The following is a 17,882-nucleotide window of genomic DNA, read 5'->3' on the forward strand; positions in this document are numbered from 1 at the left end:
TTTCTTCGAGATAACGTTTTTACCATTGCTGGACCAGGTTTTCGAGATGAATTATTGCATTTTGTCCAATTAAAAGGGCCATAGAAAAGAAAAAAAAATCCGTTTAATATGCATTAAAAACTCCATTTAATTTTAATTTTATTTTGGAGACCATAATAAAGCCATGTGGCCTATTATATAAACAAACCCTTTGCAATGCTTAATTCTCCAAACACTGAAAATTAAAATTATTTAGAGAAGAAGAAATGGAAGAGCCTCACGTCCTCACCGTAATAATCTTCGCCGGCCTTTTGTTCTTTTTCTATGTTATTTTCACTATGTGCCGGAGATACGTCGTCCCTCATCGGAAGAGACTCCCACCGGAAGCCGGTGGCGCTTGGCCGGTGATCGGCCACCTCCATCTACTAAATGCAAGTGAGCCAATCCACATAACGTTGGCTAAAATGGCGGATGCATATGGACCAATATTCACGTTTAGGTTCGGTATGAAAAAAACATTGATTGTGAGCAATTGGGAAATAGCAAAAGAGTTATTCACTACCAACGATAGAATATTTGCATCTCGTCCAAAGCTACTTGCATCAAAGCTTCTTGCCTATGACTATGCCATGATAGGGTTTAGCCTATACAATCCACATTGGCGCTATGTCCGCAAAATAGCGACGCTTGGACTCCTCACCAACCACCGCGTCGAGCAACTCGAACACATTAGAGCAGTAGAGGTTCAAACATGGATGAAGGAACTCCATGAGCTATATTGGCTCAAAAACAATAAGAAAAGTGAGAAAGTTGTGGTGGATATGAAGAAGTGGTTTCAAGACATAACCCTCAACACCATATTCAAGATGGTGATCGGAAAGCGATTTACAACGGCCTTCGATGACGACGAAGCCAGCAAAAAATGTCGAAAAGCATTGAGAGATTTTTCTGAATTATTCGGAAAATTCATTCCTTCTGATTGGTTTCCGTTTGTGAGTTGGTTGGATTTTGGAGGACATGGGGAAGAAATGATGAAAACTGCACAAATATTAGATGAAACGTTTCACAATTTCCTCCAACAACATCGAAAAAAGAGAGATTATAGTAAAGGGAATATGGATCAAGAACAAGACTTCATGGATTTAATGATTTCTACCGTTGAAGATGATGAGGGAGAACCTTTAAGCTACGATGTTGATACAATCATCAAAGCAATATGCGTGGTAAAGTATATATTTGAATACTCTTATCTTAATTAGAAATCTCCGTAGATAGAAAAAAATAATAAATTATTTATAATAATAGAAAAAAAAAATATTGATAGACACTGATATTAATAGATTTCTATTAACCTTTATTAATGATAAACTTGTATGAGTTTCTATAACTAATAGTATCGATGATAGACTTCTATCAGCCTCTATCAATTATAATTTCTATAAATTTCTATCACTGATAGATATTGATAGACTTCTATTAATGATAGACTTGTATCAGTTTCTATCATTATCATAATATATTATATTATATATGGAGGATCTTAAATTTTCTTCGATATTTCCATAGGTTTATAAATTTGACATTAATGAAAGAGATGAATAAATATCTCCTAAAAAAAATCAAAACTTCATTATTTTCTTTTTACCAATATTTTAAAAAATCAAGTAAAATTTTGAAATCTAAGAAGTAGTTTTTAAATTTTTTTGTTTTTGTTATTAAATTTTAGCTAAAAATTAACTTTAATAAATATGTAAATTATTGTAAGAAATTAAGAAGATAAATAGACTTAATTTAAAAAATCAAAAATAGAAAAAACGAAATCAATACCAAACAAACTTTAAATATGAATTATTTTGTTTTGACGGTCAGTTTTAACATCAGTTTAGAAATTTATTTCAACGACTTTTTTCGTAAAATATTTTTTCTTAAACTTTTTACCTATAATTTTGAAGAACTTAATGTGGAATTTTATATTGAACCCGCTATCAACTTATGTGAGAGAACAAAAAAAAAATTGTCTATATCAACTTACCAAGTTGGAACTAAATAATTTATGTAAGGCCTGAAAATTAAATTTTACGTGAGGTTTAGAATTATGATTCAATTCGAAAATCATTGAAATTAGAAAGGAAGAAAAATAATCAAATTTAATTCTACGCTGGTTGTCTCAATTTTAACCATTAACTTTCAATTTTCTCTCAATTCGTTTTTTGCCAATTTGCATGGTATAAACTTTTTTATAAACTCATTAATTTACACGAAAATAAGACAATTAATTGTCAAAATTCGAAAATTTCAAGAAATAAAAAAAGTCAGATTAATTTCATTTGTCTAAAAAAAAATTAAAAGTTTAGGGTTAAAAAAATATATTTGGAGTGAGAACTATTTGAGGGTCAAAATTTTAATACGGTTTAATGTATAGGATTATGATTACAATATTTATCTAAATTTACATTGCAATTCGATGAAATTGAAAATTTAGGGTTAAATTTGATTTAACTAGATAAATTGGAAGTGATAATTATTTTTTATTACATTAGAGAAGTCTAGGAAAGCTTTGATGAAGAAAATGAAAAAAATTTAAAAGGTCTATATATTAGAAGTTGGTAGGAAAATTTCGTGAATAAAATAGAAGGAATTTGAACCGTGTAGGCCCATTTGATGATTATTAATTTTTTTTTAAATTACACTAATAAACATTACTTTCACTTAATAATTTCTTTGTTAATTTATTATTTACTTTTTAGAAGTATTCTAAAACCGAACTAGACTTCTAAATAAAAAGAAATTAAAAAAAAAAAAAAGGTCGGGAGGGTTTCCTCGTTAAAATAGAATTTTGACTTGAAATTTTTGGGTTTTTTTTTTTTTTTTTTAATTGCGGCTGTTGAAGAGTAAAGTTTTATCATAAACAAAGAAACCTGCATAATAAGAAGGGACTAGGGACCGAGAACTTGGGTAAAATTAATCCTAAATTTATGGGATGTCTCATATATTCGATATGAATAGATAACTTTTAGTTCGAATTAATGCAGAATGTGATACTAGGTGGATTTGACACTACGTCGATTGTAATGACATGGGCCCTTTCTTTACTTCTCAACAATAAAGAAACATTGAGGAAGGTTCAAGTTGAATTGGACGAACAAATTGGGAGAGAAAGACAAGTGAAAGAGTCAGATATAAAAAACCTTTCTTATCTTCAAGCTATCGTGAAGGAAACTCTACGATTACATCCAGCTGCGCCACTCTTACTTCCTCATGAGTCTTTAGAAGATTGCACAACTGCTGGCTACCACATCCCAAAAGGGACACGCCTCATTGTTAATGTTCAAAAGCTCCAAAAAGATCCATGTTTTTGGGAGGATCCTTGTGAATTTCGACCAGAAAGATTTTTAACAAGTCATAAGAATATTGACGTTAGAGGACACAACGCCCAATTGATACCATTTGGAAATGGTCGAAGGAAGTGTCCCGCTATCTCATTAGCCCTTCAAATAATATATCTTACACTAGCAAACTTTCTACATGGGTTTAAAACTGATAGGCTTTCAGAAGAACTATTTGATATGGAAGAGAGTGGTGGATTGACCAGTGCTAGAAAAACTCCGCTAGAAGTTGTTTTAACTCCCCGGCTGGCTACCTCAATTTATTAGTAGATCAGTAAGATTGATGCAATTAATATCTTAGATAGACAAGTCTATTAAGGAAATTGACGTTATATTATAATCTTTATAAAATATATATTATCGAAGTCACAACTAATATATAAATTATATCAGTTGTGAGACAGAACTCTTTATTTATCCCGATATCGAAGTCCATGAAACAAAAAATTTGTAAGATGCATAATTATTACTCATCTGATCATTGTAATGGAACGTTATGTATAATAATATTAATAACGGCTATTGTTGTAGTTATTTTCTCCGAAATTTGTGTTACTCTAATTTTATACGCAAATGAATTAATAATAAAAATAAAAAAGGAAAATTGTTATAAATAGAAAAAATATAAAAAAAATTACACAGTATAGCACAAACTTCACCGCTAGACACATTTACATTTTTTAAAAATTTTCAAATTTTCAATTTTTACATTTGAAATTCTCGTGCGACAATTTCTTCTTCTTCATCGTCTTCGACTTGGTGATTTCTTCTTCTTCATTTCTTCTTCATCGCACATGATTTCTTCTTCTTCATCGTGCAACAAATGATCATGCAACTGCAAAACCTTTCCAATCTCCGACAACCACTTCTTCCTTTCTTCTTCTTCATCGTGCAACAAATGATCATGCAACTGCAAAACCTTTCCAATCTCCGACAACCACTTCTTCCTTTCTTCTTCTTCATCGTGCAGCTGAAAATTGCATCCAAATCACCTCTAATCTCCTGGCAATATTCTTCTTCAAGTTCTTCTTCATCGGCAATGGTGATTCGGAGATATGTCATCTTCGGCTTCCTCCTTATCTTCACTGCTTTTTTGTTCTTCAATAATCACTATTTTGTTGTTCCTCAATCGATCACTGTTTTGAAGAGGCTGATCATGTAGGTACCAATATTCTTCTTCAGCTCAAATTCAACTGATTTCTTCATTGTTTTTTTATTTGTTGGTGTGATAGATTGTGATAGAGTTCTATCACTGTCTATGACTGATAGATTGTAATAGAACTCTTATTACTAATCAATTGATAGAAATCTATCATTGTCTATAACATTTTTTTTATAAAATATTATTCAATAAAGTTGTTGATATTGCATTCTATTATGAAAATCCAATAAATATATCCATGGCTATAGTATGAATACTTTAACTTTATGTGGTGATATAAACAAAATCAAGTTAATAGTATATAGCCTAAATATTCTATAAGTATATGGATGAATTTTGTTATCTCATCCTAGTAACACTATTGGATGCGGTCCATTTTATATAGGTAATACAAATGACATGATCCACATATCATTAATGTAGAGACATGTGAGTGGGGACATCCTATGCAATGAGTTTGCATAAAGATTGAACCATGAAATAGTCACTTTTCTTTATAACGACCATTTACTGACTATTTCATATTAAAGTAACCTAAGATAACTCAATCTTAATCCTGAGCTAGCTATGAACTTTTGTTTATTTAAGATTATCCTTTGATCTGCATAGGTGAGAGTAGTCTAACAGCACTGCTCACTAAGGCTTCCATTTTGGGGATAAGACCGGATAGATAGCTGGGGACATAACTCTACTAGATGGAATTCGCTCCTACCCATTTTAGGGTTAGCAGATAGGTTATTCTCTTAAATGCTGATTCTAGATCCTGAACAATTGGGGTCCCGCCTTCTCATAATAGAGAGGAACATAATTCATAAGTAGCATTATGAATCAATTTTTCATTAGAGGAGCAGTGGAAACTTGAGGAAAAAAATGTATTTATAGGGGTAAAACGGTAATTTGGACTCAGCTGTAATTAAGAACGACCTGTGAAGGATCGACTTACTGATTATGGTTTACATGGATAGAAATATATCTACAGTGAGAAGAGTGCAACTATCAAGCTATAATGATGTGCCTTGATAGTTAATGAATTAATTACAAATCGTTGGAGTTCATGATCTGTAGGTCCATTAGGTCCCTCTACTAGCTCTTAAATTGTATGAAATTAGGGTTATAAATTTGAAATGTTCAAATTCAAGTTTAGGGTTTTCAATTGATTGTATATGATACAATTAAAAACTTTTAATTTAATTCAAATTAAACGAAATTGGAAAATCAATTAATATTTAAATTATTATTTAATTGATTTATATTGGTGAAATTATTCACTAACATAAAGCTCTCCTAGAGATATTGTTAATAGCAAGTTGTCTAATCACATCTTCTATTGACATACCTGAGTCGGCGGTGTGAGCATGCATCGACAGGTCGGATGTGCTAGGGTATGGATCATAGTGGAACTGGTCCCATCCTAGGTTTCCATAGTCGTAGGACTCTTCCCATTTGGGCCCTTTGAAATCATCGTCCATATAACTAGGATACCCTCCTATGGAGTAGTCTCGTGGCATAGGGCTCCACTGTAGACTTGGACATGCTTGCTCAGGTGATCAATCCTACATGCTCGCATCTATTGTGGGTTACCTACAACCAATTGACTAACCAAGGAAGTTAACTCAGCAAGTTGACCTCAAAGAACACAAACCTCGTCACTAAGCTAAGATACTACACTCGATTGTCCTCATCCTTATTGAAGATATTTGTCCATCCTTAAAACAATGACACAAAAAAGGAAAAAAAATCAAAAGCAAATGAATTCTCTAACTAGAAATTTAGCTAACGAAACGCCAATGGCTTCCCCACCAGTGGCACCATTTTGTTCGGATTAGGGATTGACATCGTTATAAAACTGAAACAAAAAAAAATTTATAAATACCGAACTACTCCTATCATTACTAAAACGTAGCAACAGTGGTAAGTCTGAGTCGATTCGCAGAGAAGCGTGATTGGAGTCTAACATGCGTGAAATTTAATTAAAAGGGTAAATGTAATCTAGGATAGGAGTCTATCTAATTTCTAGAGCAAGAGAGAGTTCCTATGCAATTTCTTTCATTAGGTACCAATTAATTATACTGAATCTGTCAATCCCTCAACCTATTAGAAAATCTAATAGCCCAATTAGTCAAATTTGATATTAAACCAAATTAGCCCTTATTCAATTTACATCTCTTCCTTCTTAACGACATACAAGTTAAATTGAATTGCATTATGAAATGGTTCAATTGTTGAGACATACTATAAGCTGGAAAGCAATATCTTATAACATGATTTATTTGGAAAGATTATACTAGGGCATATATGAGTTTGACTAGAAAAAGTCTAGACCCTAAACATGCGATCCTAATATGTGCAACTAATTCAATCAATGATGGATAGGCTAGAATGATTTGCAAACAATAATTTCAACAAATTAACTTGTCAGAAGAATTTTTCGAACTCTATTAATATTAAAACGAATCCATCCAAAGAACTCACAAGAATACAGTTAAATTAATTAGAACCTAAAACAAAATAAAACAAAATAAAAACTAACCTAAAGATACAACCCAAAACATAGACAAATGAAGAACAAACCTCCAATCTGTCGATTACAACCCAAAACAAAATAAAAACTAACCTAAAGATACTGAAAATTGAAGGAAAAGGAAGAATAATGAAGATTAACTTCGGCCTCCATCGATTTGGCCTCCAAAATTCGGCATATTTTGACTTAGGGCCGAAGAGATTATTTAAAGAAATTGAGGCAGCGTCGCAATGCTGAAAACAGCGTTGCAACGCTCATTAGCGCACATGCTCGCCCAGATTTTCGTTGAAGTTCACAGCGTCCCGACGCTCTAAAGGAGCGTTGCAACACTGCGGTTCTATCTTCCAGCATCAGGGTCGAGCATTGTGATGGTGGCGATATCATTCGGAGCGTTGCGATGCTATGGGAACCGTTGCGATCCTGTGACAATGACAGTTTCGTAATTTTCACTGTTTTGAAGTCTGGCTACTCAAATCACCTTCAAATTGCTTCAAATTAGTCCTGTTTGACTTTGATTTCTTTCTTCTACTTCCTTAGTGTATGATACCTACAAAATAGAGAAAATAAACACATAAAATTCGATAACAAGCCAGAATTAAGATAGAAATAATAGCTTTTTTTGAGAGCTATCAACCTGCCTATAATACTAATTGAAGGAACTCTTAAACAAGAGAACCATTGAGCGGAAGCAGATCGTTCCAAACCCATTGTGAAAGAACAACATATTTACAATCAAACAAGAAAAGTTATGCATCATTGAGTAAATTACAGCATTCTTTTAAGTTTAAAAACAAAAGGAATCGATTGACATACCTTTGAAGAACTATTCTTCGTGTATTCTCTCGATCAAGTGCACTAACGCAACGAACAACCAGTGAATAACACGAACTGTCAGATCCTCGAACACAATCAAGTAACACTCGATCCTCGACCCTCGAATAGCAAACTCGACACTACCAAGAGGCTACCTTGGTATTCTCGATGTGAGAATCCAAGACGTATAGGCTCTATGTGGATTTGGTGAAGGGAAAAGGAACTATACGATTGAGTAAACGATTGAGTAAGTGGGAGAATGAGAAAGTTTATCAAATAGACTTGGTACTCGATCGTTGGGTAATGAGGAACTATCGTCTAGCAAACTCGATGCCTCGATGCTTGATCGTTCACTCTTTCAAAAGCTATTGTATAATTATTTTCTTCAACCGATTGAAATGTGTTGCATTATTAAAAAAATATGAAATGGTTTTTTTTTTTTTATCCATCAATTATTAAAACTGATAAAAACCTCCCATTCAATCGGTTAATAGAGAAAAATAACCAACCATAATTATCTCATAATTGTTTTTGTTATAAATAAATATAATAACTAATTTATCATATTATATTTATAACCTATAGTTTTAATATCACATCATATGTAATATTTAAACCATAGTTATTTTTTTCCTTTATAACATTTAATATAAATCATATTTATATTAATTCCTCCAATTAATGTATCAAACACATCAAATCAATTATATTACATATAATTGAATTAATTGAATTATATCATATATAATCAAATTCCCTCTTGTTAATTTGAACATTTTAAACTAACCCAAAAACTAATTCTTCACATGAATCCATTGAGCTACCAAGGACCTTATGGACTTGTAGTTGTAAGCTCTAACGGTAAGTGAATAACTGACTAAACTCTTTAATCACGAAATCTACCATCCATTAAATGCCAGGCACTCCATTAAAGACTGATAGCTGCACTCTTTATACTACAGATATATTTCTGTGTTCATCGAATATAATCAATCAGCAGTACGATGACCTTTACAAATCACTCGTAAGTACAGCTGGGCCAATTTACTGTTTTCCCCTGTAGTTACATCTAACTCCTTATGTACCACTGATTCCTCTAATGAACAATACATCATAATCCCACTACGAGTGAACTCTTCTCGAGCCATGAGAAGGTGTGGCGCCACATTATTCATGCTCCGGAATCAGCTCTTAAGGGAGCAATTTATCTACTTATCCTTGCTTTGGGGAAGGAGTGAATTTTGTCTTGTGTAGCTGAGTTTCCACATCCTCAATCAGACGAATTCCCAAAGTGCTTGGTTTGTGTCGGGGATCTCGCCATTCGAACCCATGCAAATGCAGGAGTTCTCAACTCACTCAAGATTAAGGTCATGTTATCTATGGTCATCCTAGTGAAATGAAAGTCTCTGTCATGAACGACATTATATAACGAGACTAAACATTTCATGGTTCGGTCTTATACAAACTCCATCGTATAGAGTATCCTCGCTTGCATGTCTAATACATGAATGGTCAGGATTAGACCATTTGTAGCACTTTACAACACTTGTAACACCTACAAAGTGGGCCATACTCGTAGCATCAGCAGGATAAGGTTTCCCTCCTTTATCCATATACTACAGACCATTTAGGTTATTACTTAAAGCACGATCCACTTGTATGTCTCCACATACATGCTTAAGTTACAACGATAACCAGGGATCTTAGTTTATTGGTTTGTGGTTAATGCAACAAAAATAAGTCATATTTCATAGATAGTAGTGAATAAAATTTTTTATATTATTACATCACAAATATTTGTTCATATAGGTGTTTACAAACTACAAGACCCTACGAGATTTAGGGCATCAACCCCAACACATCCTAGTGAAATGAAAGTCTCAATTATGAACGAGTTATATAACGAGACAAAACATTTTGTAGTCTGGTCTTATACGAACTTCTATAGTATATCCTCGCTTGTATGTCTAATATACAAATGATCAGGTCAGATCATTGTAGCACTTTATAACACTTGTAAAACCTACAAAGCAGGCCAAATTCGTAGTGTCATCATGATAGGGTATCCTTCCTTTATCCATATACTACAAACAATTTAGGTTATCACTTAAAGCACGATCCACTTATATGTCTCCACATAGATGCTTAAGTTACAACGATAACAAGAGATCTTAGTTTATTGGTTTGTGGTTAATACAACTAAAATATCTCATATTTCATAGACTAAAATGAATAAAATATCTCATATTATAAATCACAAAACTGTTTATTCATACAGGTATTTACAAACTACAGGACCATACGAGATTTAGGGCATCAACCCCAACACTTTAAACTTCAAATTTAGCTGCAATCCACTCCACCACTGGTCGTGAACCACCAGAAGATCTTTCCTATTATCCTCTAGAAACCGTAGATTGAGTTGTGGGACTCAAAACATGGTTTTCCTCAAAACAAGCTAGAACAAAGGAATTCATTAGGAGTACGGAATTCATATGGAATCTCAGCAAAACCAACTATTTTGCATGTCTTTTCTCAGTATTCAAACCTCAATTTTATGCCAAGAGAACATCCAATCAGATTGCATACTCAAGCTACAGCTCCTACTTGAGATAATTGGTGTAATTATGATTTGGATTTCACAAAAAAGGGGGATAAACCCACTTGTGGGATTTTTCAAAATCCAATTTTCTTTTCAATTTTGAGTAACATTTTTCTAAATTATAAACAAAATTTTCAGTTTTAATTCTTTAACTAAACTTAAAAATTATTAATTTTACAAAAGTTAATTCAATTAATTAATTTTTCAAATAAAGTTAATAATTAATTAAATAATTTAATTAATTATATTAATTTAATATGAAATATAAAATTAATTAAATATCAATTCCACTACCACGAATGCTTATTATGTAATTTGATATTTAAGTCGAAGTTACAAATCAACCAATTCTCCAATTTTGTTTAATTCAATAATTAACCGAGTAATTATGTTGCATATAATTACTAAGGTTTATTCTATTTGTGAGCTAGTAGGGGGACCTAATGGACATATTCATCATGGGCTCCAAAAATTCGAGATTAATTGGCTAAACTCTTTAAACCGAATTAACCCCATTTGTTAACTACCGGGTCACTCCACTAAAGTCGAGTAGTTGCACTCCCCTCATTGCAAATATATTATATCCACTCAATATATCCATGATTTAATAACGGTTGGGTCAATAGCTGCTTTACCCCCGAGATTACCTCTTGTTCCTTAAGTCCCACTAATTTTCTAATGAACAATTGATTTGAGATCCAATCATCAAACTGAATCCTTCTCGGGAAAATGAGAGGGTGGGACCCTTTATTCAAAACTCGGAGTCAGCACTTAAGGGAACAACCTATCTACTATCCATGAAAGTGGGTAGGAGTGAATTTCATGTTGCACCCTATGTCCCTAACTATCTACCTAGTCTTACCTCTGAAATGGGAGGCTTATTGAGCCGGCACTGTTCAACCAATTCTCACCTATGAAAATCTAAGAATAATCCCGAATAAACAGGAGTTCATAGTTAGCTTATGATTAAGGTTAAGTTACCCAAGTCATCGCTTTAAAATAGTCAGTCTTAAATAGTAAACAACGTTATAAAGTAAGAATGACTTATTTCTAAGTTCAATCTTATGCAAACTCATTACCCAGGATGCCTTCACTCCTCATGTCACAACATGAAAGAATCAAGATCACTTCGTTTGTAGCACTTTACAATAAATTGTAACAACTACAAAGTTGGCCACATCTGATAATGTTATCAGAATAAGGCACTCAACCTCATCCACTTTGATGTCTCCACATAAAGTTCAAGTATTCATGTAATAGTCATGGATCTTTTAGTTTATTGGATTTATTTCTAAAATGAAATAAGTAATTCATATATTCAATAACAACTTTATTGAATTATTGAATCAAACTTCAATAACAACTTTATTGATTTACAGAATAAGTTTATTGTTTATAAACCACGAGTTTTAGCACATAAAATCCAACATTCTTGCATAATATGGATTCTAAAAACTCATGATCTGGATGTGAATGAGTTGAATTACTTATCCTTTAGTCTATTGGTGAACTATCTCTCTAGATATTGTGAAAGATGTTCCATTAGAAATATTCTTGTTATTGCTTCAACCCATATTCCCAAAAAAAATGATCCCCCTCTAATAGCTCCAAATAAATTAAATACATGCATTAAAATATAAATGCTTCTTATTCTACAACAATAAATAGAAAGTTACTTCACCCTTTTTATTTTACATGAGAAATTGGCTAAACGAAGGAAAACGAAAGAAGATATAGCATTGAAGCATATTTTTATTGACAATTCAAAATTGCCTTCTAGGATCCATAATTGCCTCAAACAGTGCACTTAAAGGTGTGAAGTGAGAGACAAAAGTGGGAGAGAAGAGGTTTGGAATAAGATGGTCTTTTCATTTTTCATTTTTTTTTTCATATTGATATTGACTATTGAAAAGTAATAAAAATTGGAGTTGTTAACCTTTTTATCATCCTGACATCGAGCTATTTTTTCGCGGGACCTCCCATACAGTATCGTTATTGCAGTAAAGTTTAATCATCAAGTTCATGATGGATTGGTTTGGTTCCTCTAGGCCCAACGACTATGAATCTCATGGAGAGTTCGATCCTGGTTTAGGATGAACATCTGACGGCATGTTTAACACATGCAAGTCAGACGGGAAGTGTGGTGTTTCCAGTGCGCGGACGGGTGAGTAATGCGTAAGAACCTGCCCTTGGGAGGGGAACAACAGTTGGAAACGACTGCTAATATCCCGTATGCTGATAAGCAAAAGGAGGAATCTGCCGAGGAGAGGCTCGCGTCTGATTACCTAGTAGCTAGTTCCTCTTAGGCCTAGGACACCAAAATATCAAACCATAGCGAGAAAGGAATGAGAACAAATAACATAACTTAATTTTACTCCAAAAATGATTCTCTTTTTTTTTTCACATTCACCAAAAAAATAAAAAATTTTATTTCTTCAGCGAATGCTAATTGATGGGAGAAAAGCATACGTGTCATATGTTATTTACTACTTGGTAGACTCATAATCAGGATTCGAAGGAATACCGACTGGTCTAGTTGATTACGCTCAATTTTTCTAATGAAATAGAGTACTGTTATGTTTTCAGAAAGCACATACACAAATGGAATTTGGACAATAACAAAATCCATTTTACATGGTAACTTTGATCTAATTTTTCATCTTAAAGCAAAATATATCAGTTCTAGATCCGATTCTTCTTTTTTTTTTTTTTTTTTTTTTTTTTTTTTTGTAACTCAATTAGTAAATTCAATTACATTTTGAAATAATCTATTCTTAATCAAATTTTATACTTAACTTTTGTTCTATACATTCCCATTACTAATTTAAGGAAATGAGATATTAATACAAACATGGATCCCATTATCTTTTTTAGCGAGGGAATTAATAAGTTTTGAAAGTTTTAAGTTTTGTTTCATTTATTTTTTTAAGAAGATTCATAAGCACAAAAAATGAAGGGATTTAGTTTGTAGCATTATCTATTAGAAATGAATTTTCTAACATCTTACTCCATACCACTAAAGGATTTAATTGCACACTTGAAATATAGCTCAAAAAGTCAACAGAACGCTTGGAGAATTGGTTTATATAGACTCTTCTTGTTCTGATCGTACATAAAAATGACATTGCCATAAATTGACAATGTAATATTTTTCACTTATTAATTAGAATTCTGGCGTATCTTTTTGAAACCAGAATAGATTTTCCTTGATATCTTAACATAATGTATAAAAGGATCTTGAAGACCCGTAAGATAGCCAAAAAACAATTTAGCAAACACTTTAACAAGATGTTCTTATTTTTCCATTATATTCATTCAAAAAAGTCCCTTATTAAGAAGTTAATCATATATGAGAAGATTGTTACGTAGAAAAAGAAAAATGGTTTTGATAAGAATTGTATGGGGAACAAGACTAATCTTTGATTTCTTTCTTTCAAAAAAAAAAAAAAAAAAAAAAAAAAAAGAGAAGGCAAAAGAGTTCGGAATATAAGTTTTTAAGTAGAGTTCAAACGAAAGAACATAAACATAGTGGTTGTCCAAAGAGATAGTACGCATAATAATATACTACCTCATAATAAGATTGTACCTCGGGGTAGCCATCCACATATTACGTGCTTACCACTTGTTTTATTTATTATTGTTAATATTTTAGTTATTTTCAAAATAGGATTTTTTCTTGTTTTATCGAACTCGTTTCATATGATGGTTCAAATGTTAAATGTCGTAGCTATTCTATATTTCCTTGAAAATGGTGCTCAATCTAAATGATCTGTTCATAATATTTTGAAAAAGCAAGTGTTTTTACGGAGCTTCACCTTAATCAATAACCGAAATTCTAATGAAATAAAGAAAACAAAAGAGGGTGTGAATAACTTGTATATAGCTTTGACTAACCTTTTAAAATAGTATTTTCCCCTCTTGTTCTATTCATACTATACACTTATTACCTCAAAATTTTATCTTTGATAACAACAAAAAGATATTTTTATTTTATTGATATAAATTGATATATGATGAATAGAAAAAAAATCAATTAAGTGACTAAATGAACTAATTGGTTCTATAAGATATATTATAAATATATGTACTTTACCTCATCAATGGAGTGCTTTTGTTGCAATTTTAACGAGACATTGAAACAATGACATTATTTGATTAAGTTAAAACCTTCTTTTTTAATTCTATGAATCCTTAATTTCTTTTCTCGAAATGATTATTATTAATATAGAATATATCCTGCCGAATACATAATTAAATTGGTTTGCAAAATCTTATAAACTAAAACCATTGTTAAATTAAGAAAATTTACATCTTAAATTCTTATTGAAATAAATGAAATTAGATAAGATTTTTATTGGAAATGCTCAAATCCCCTATTTTTTCACTTTAATTAAATTTTAAAATTGAACCATAAAGAGTTTTTTTTATCCACGATAAATATTTTGTAAAATATGCAAAAAATATATATAATTTTTTAGGATTAAATAAAAGGATTCGAAATAAAAGTGTTAATGCTGCAACCTGTCCATAAATAGTTAAACTTCCATAAAAGGTAGGCTAAGCAATAAAGTACCTCAAATTCTTCCCTCGCATTGTCTCGTGATCCCTTCTACAGCTTGGCCCGCAGCAGTACCTTGACCAACCCCAGGTCCAATAGAAGCAAGCCCGACGGCCAACCCAGCAGCAATAACGGAAGCGGCAGAAATCAGTGGATTCATGATAAGTTCCTCGCACCAAAAGAAAGAAATGGTTAATGATACAACCAACTAATGAGTTATAACTCATTATTTCATCACTAAGATTAATCTAACTAAAAACTCCAAATTGAAGTAGCAAACACTCTCTCTCTAATTTTATATTTTCTGTTCAGAATCGAGAAACTACTTATCACTCGTTTTTCTTTTCTTCAAAATTTTTATGGCGTCTTTTCTGTAATTTTTTTCTTTTAAAATGTTACAACCAAAACAAGACTACTGATCTTCAGTAGATCCACTAAAAATGAGAAGGTTACATAAATTAATAAAGATTTTTTTTTAATGTGTAGAGTTGTTCTGTAATTTAATTATTCTCAAACCAAAATGTATAAATAACATAAAATCTTAATCTTTCCTAACTATTTAGCAAACAAAAGATAAATCAGAAGGGAATTATTGTAAATATAATAATGTTTATAATTTTTTTAACATGCAACAAAATCTATTTTGTAACCTAAAATAAGATAAATAAATATATCCTGAAAACATTTCTATAAAATCCGTGACACAAAATATTTAACAAATATTTTAAACTGTAACTAAAATCTTTTGATTTATCCATGTTAAAAAAAAAAAAATTATTCAATGAAACCATTTACAATGGGCGTGAATTGAAAATAGAAAGTATGCATATATCTTCAAATAACTATATGATATAAATTCCTAATTTTTTATAATTTCTCTTACATAAATGTAAATGCTGCAAAATTATGAATCTCATTCTAACATTTTCGTCCATGATAGAAATTTTAAAAATTATTGAAGACGTTGAGAATGTTTAGATAATTTTGAACCATTCAATGAGTATGAGGAAAATTCCAAAAACAATACGGTTGAATGAGAAATTTTGGACCAATCACAAGTTGTCACGTCATTTACTAAATTAATGACGAAATTCTAATTCATTAAATTTGGGTCCAATTAGAAGTTGATATATGTCTCGAAATGAAGTTGAAGACAAATTTCGATGACACCACGTGGTTTCATCATAATTGATGAATCATATAAGATTAATTTGACCCAATTAGATATTATTGTATGGGTTAAAGTCTAACTAACCCAAAAAATGGACTGAATTTGATCCAAATGTCAAATCAAGTCCAAATCCAACTAATTGGGCCCAAAGGACAGGTATATGGACCAACCAAGCCCAAGCCCACGAAGCCCACTTATGAACTCTATAAATAGAGAAGCTATCCTCATCAGAAATTCTGCATTCCATAAAACTTAGAGGGAATTCTCTACAATCAGAAGACTCTTTGACTCCTGAAGCTGACTATGCCTGAAGACTGAAGTCCTTCGAAGATACAAGCATTCTGAAGACTGAAGTCCTTTGAAGAAATAGCTCTCTGAAGACTGAAGTCCTTTGAAGATATAGACAATTCTGCATTCAGAGAGCCCAAAGAGAATTCATCAACAAGCAGAAGACTCCCTTGACTTTTGAAGCTGCACTCTTAGAAGATAGAATACCCTAGAAGACACAAACACTCTTCCAAGACTTCTACTTCAAGAACATTCAGTGTTTTTCTTCTTCAAGTCAAGCACATCCATCCAACCGAGAGAGAATCAGAGGATCAAATACTAGAGATCGAACTACATCGCATCAAACCAACCACAACATCAACACCAACTCCAATTCAACTCCACGAAACAAGTTTCTCCGGAAGCCTCTTGCGAACACTAAATCCTCCAAGATGATCGACAGTTGGAAGGCCGATCATCCAAGAAGATCAACAAACCCAAAGGCCGATCGTCCAAGAAGATCAACAAGCTCAAAGATTGATCGTCTAAGAAGATCATCAAGCCCAAAAGTCGATCATCCAAGAAGATCAACAAGCCCAAAGGCCAATCGTTTAAGAAGATCAACCAGCTTAAAGATTATAATTTATTTTGAAAGCATCAAAATACTATGTATTAGAGATTGTACTCACTTTCCACAAAATTAATACAAATACAAAGTTCAAGTTCCACGAAATAAATTTCTCTTGATATCTCGTGCGAACAAATTGGCATTCCTAGTGGGACATCTCTACCTCTCATCTCTCTCTCGTCATCGAAGTCAACAAATCTACAAATGTCACCAAAGAAAGGTGCATCCAAAGCTATGCAAGCAACACTTACATAAACTTTGTCATCACGGAGGAAATCTAGGACCAGTCGATGGAATCTTTTACAGGCGGGATCGTCATCAGAAAAAATCCTTGTTTGACAACTATGCTTCTGCTACTGATCCATCAGAGAAAGAATCACAGTTTGATGTAGTGTCTATCATGATGACTGACGTCACGACTTAGTCGACCATGGCAGAGATAGAGATAAAGATAAATATCCTAATGAAAGTTGTAGAAGAGCAAGATCATGAAATTGCTGCTTTAAGAGATGAAATACAGGCTCAAGAAACTGCTGAGTCGAGTCAATCTCCAACTATAAAAGCCAATGACAAAGGAAAGACTATCTTGCAGGAAGACTAGTTGCAACAATCTACCTCTGTTTCCACCTTGTCAATTCAACAACTACAGGATATGATTACAAACTCCATATGGGTTCAGTACGGAAGACCATCACAGTTCTCCTTTATGTACTCCAAGCCGTACACCAAGTGAATCGACAACCTAAGAATGCCAGCTGGGTATCAACATCCAAAGTTCCAGCAGTTCGATGGAAA

General features: G+C 32.4%; 1 protein-coding gene across 1 annotated transcript; it reads left to right on the forward strand.

The window, feature by feature from the left end:
- Positions 1–231: 231 nt before the first annotated feature.
- LOC120086943 (cytochrome P450 CYP82D47-like) lies at positions 232–3,790 on the forward strand. The gene is made up of 2 exons (XM_039043752.1): positions 232–1,202; positions 3,012–3,790. The coding sequence occupies exons 1-2, from the start codon at positions 246–248 to the stop codon at positions 3,630–3,632; spliced, it is 1,578 nt and encodes a 525-aa protein (XP_038899680.1). The 5' UTR covers positions 232–245; the 3' UTR covers positions 3,633–3,790.
- The last annotated feature ends 14,092 nt before the right edge of the window (positions 3,791–17,882 follow it).

The sequence above is a fragment of the Benincasa hispida genome, chromosome 9, assembly GCF_009727055.1.
Source record: "Benincasa hispida cultivar B227 chromosome 9, ASM972705v1, whole genome shotgun sequence".
NCBI classification, from domain to species: Eukaryota; Viridiplantae; Streptophyta; class Magnoliopsida; order Cucurbitales; family Cucurbitaceae; genus Benincasa; species Benincasa hispida.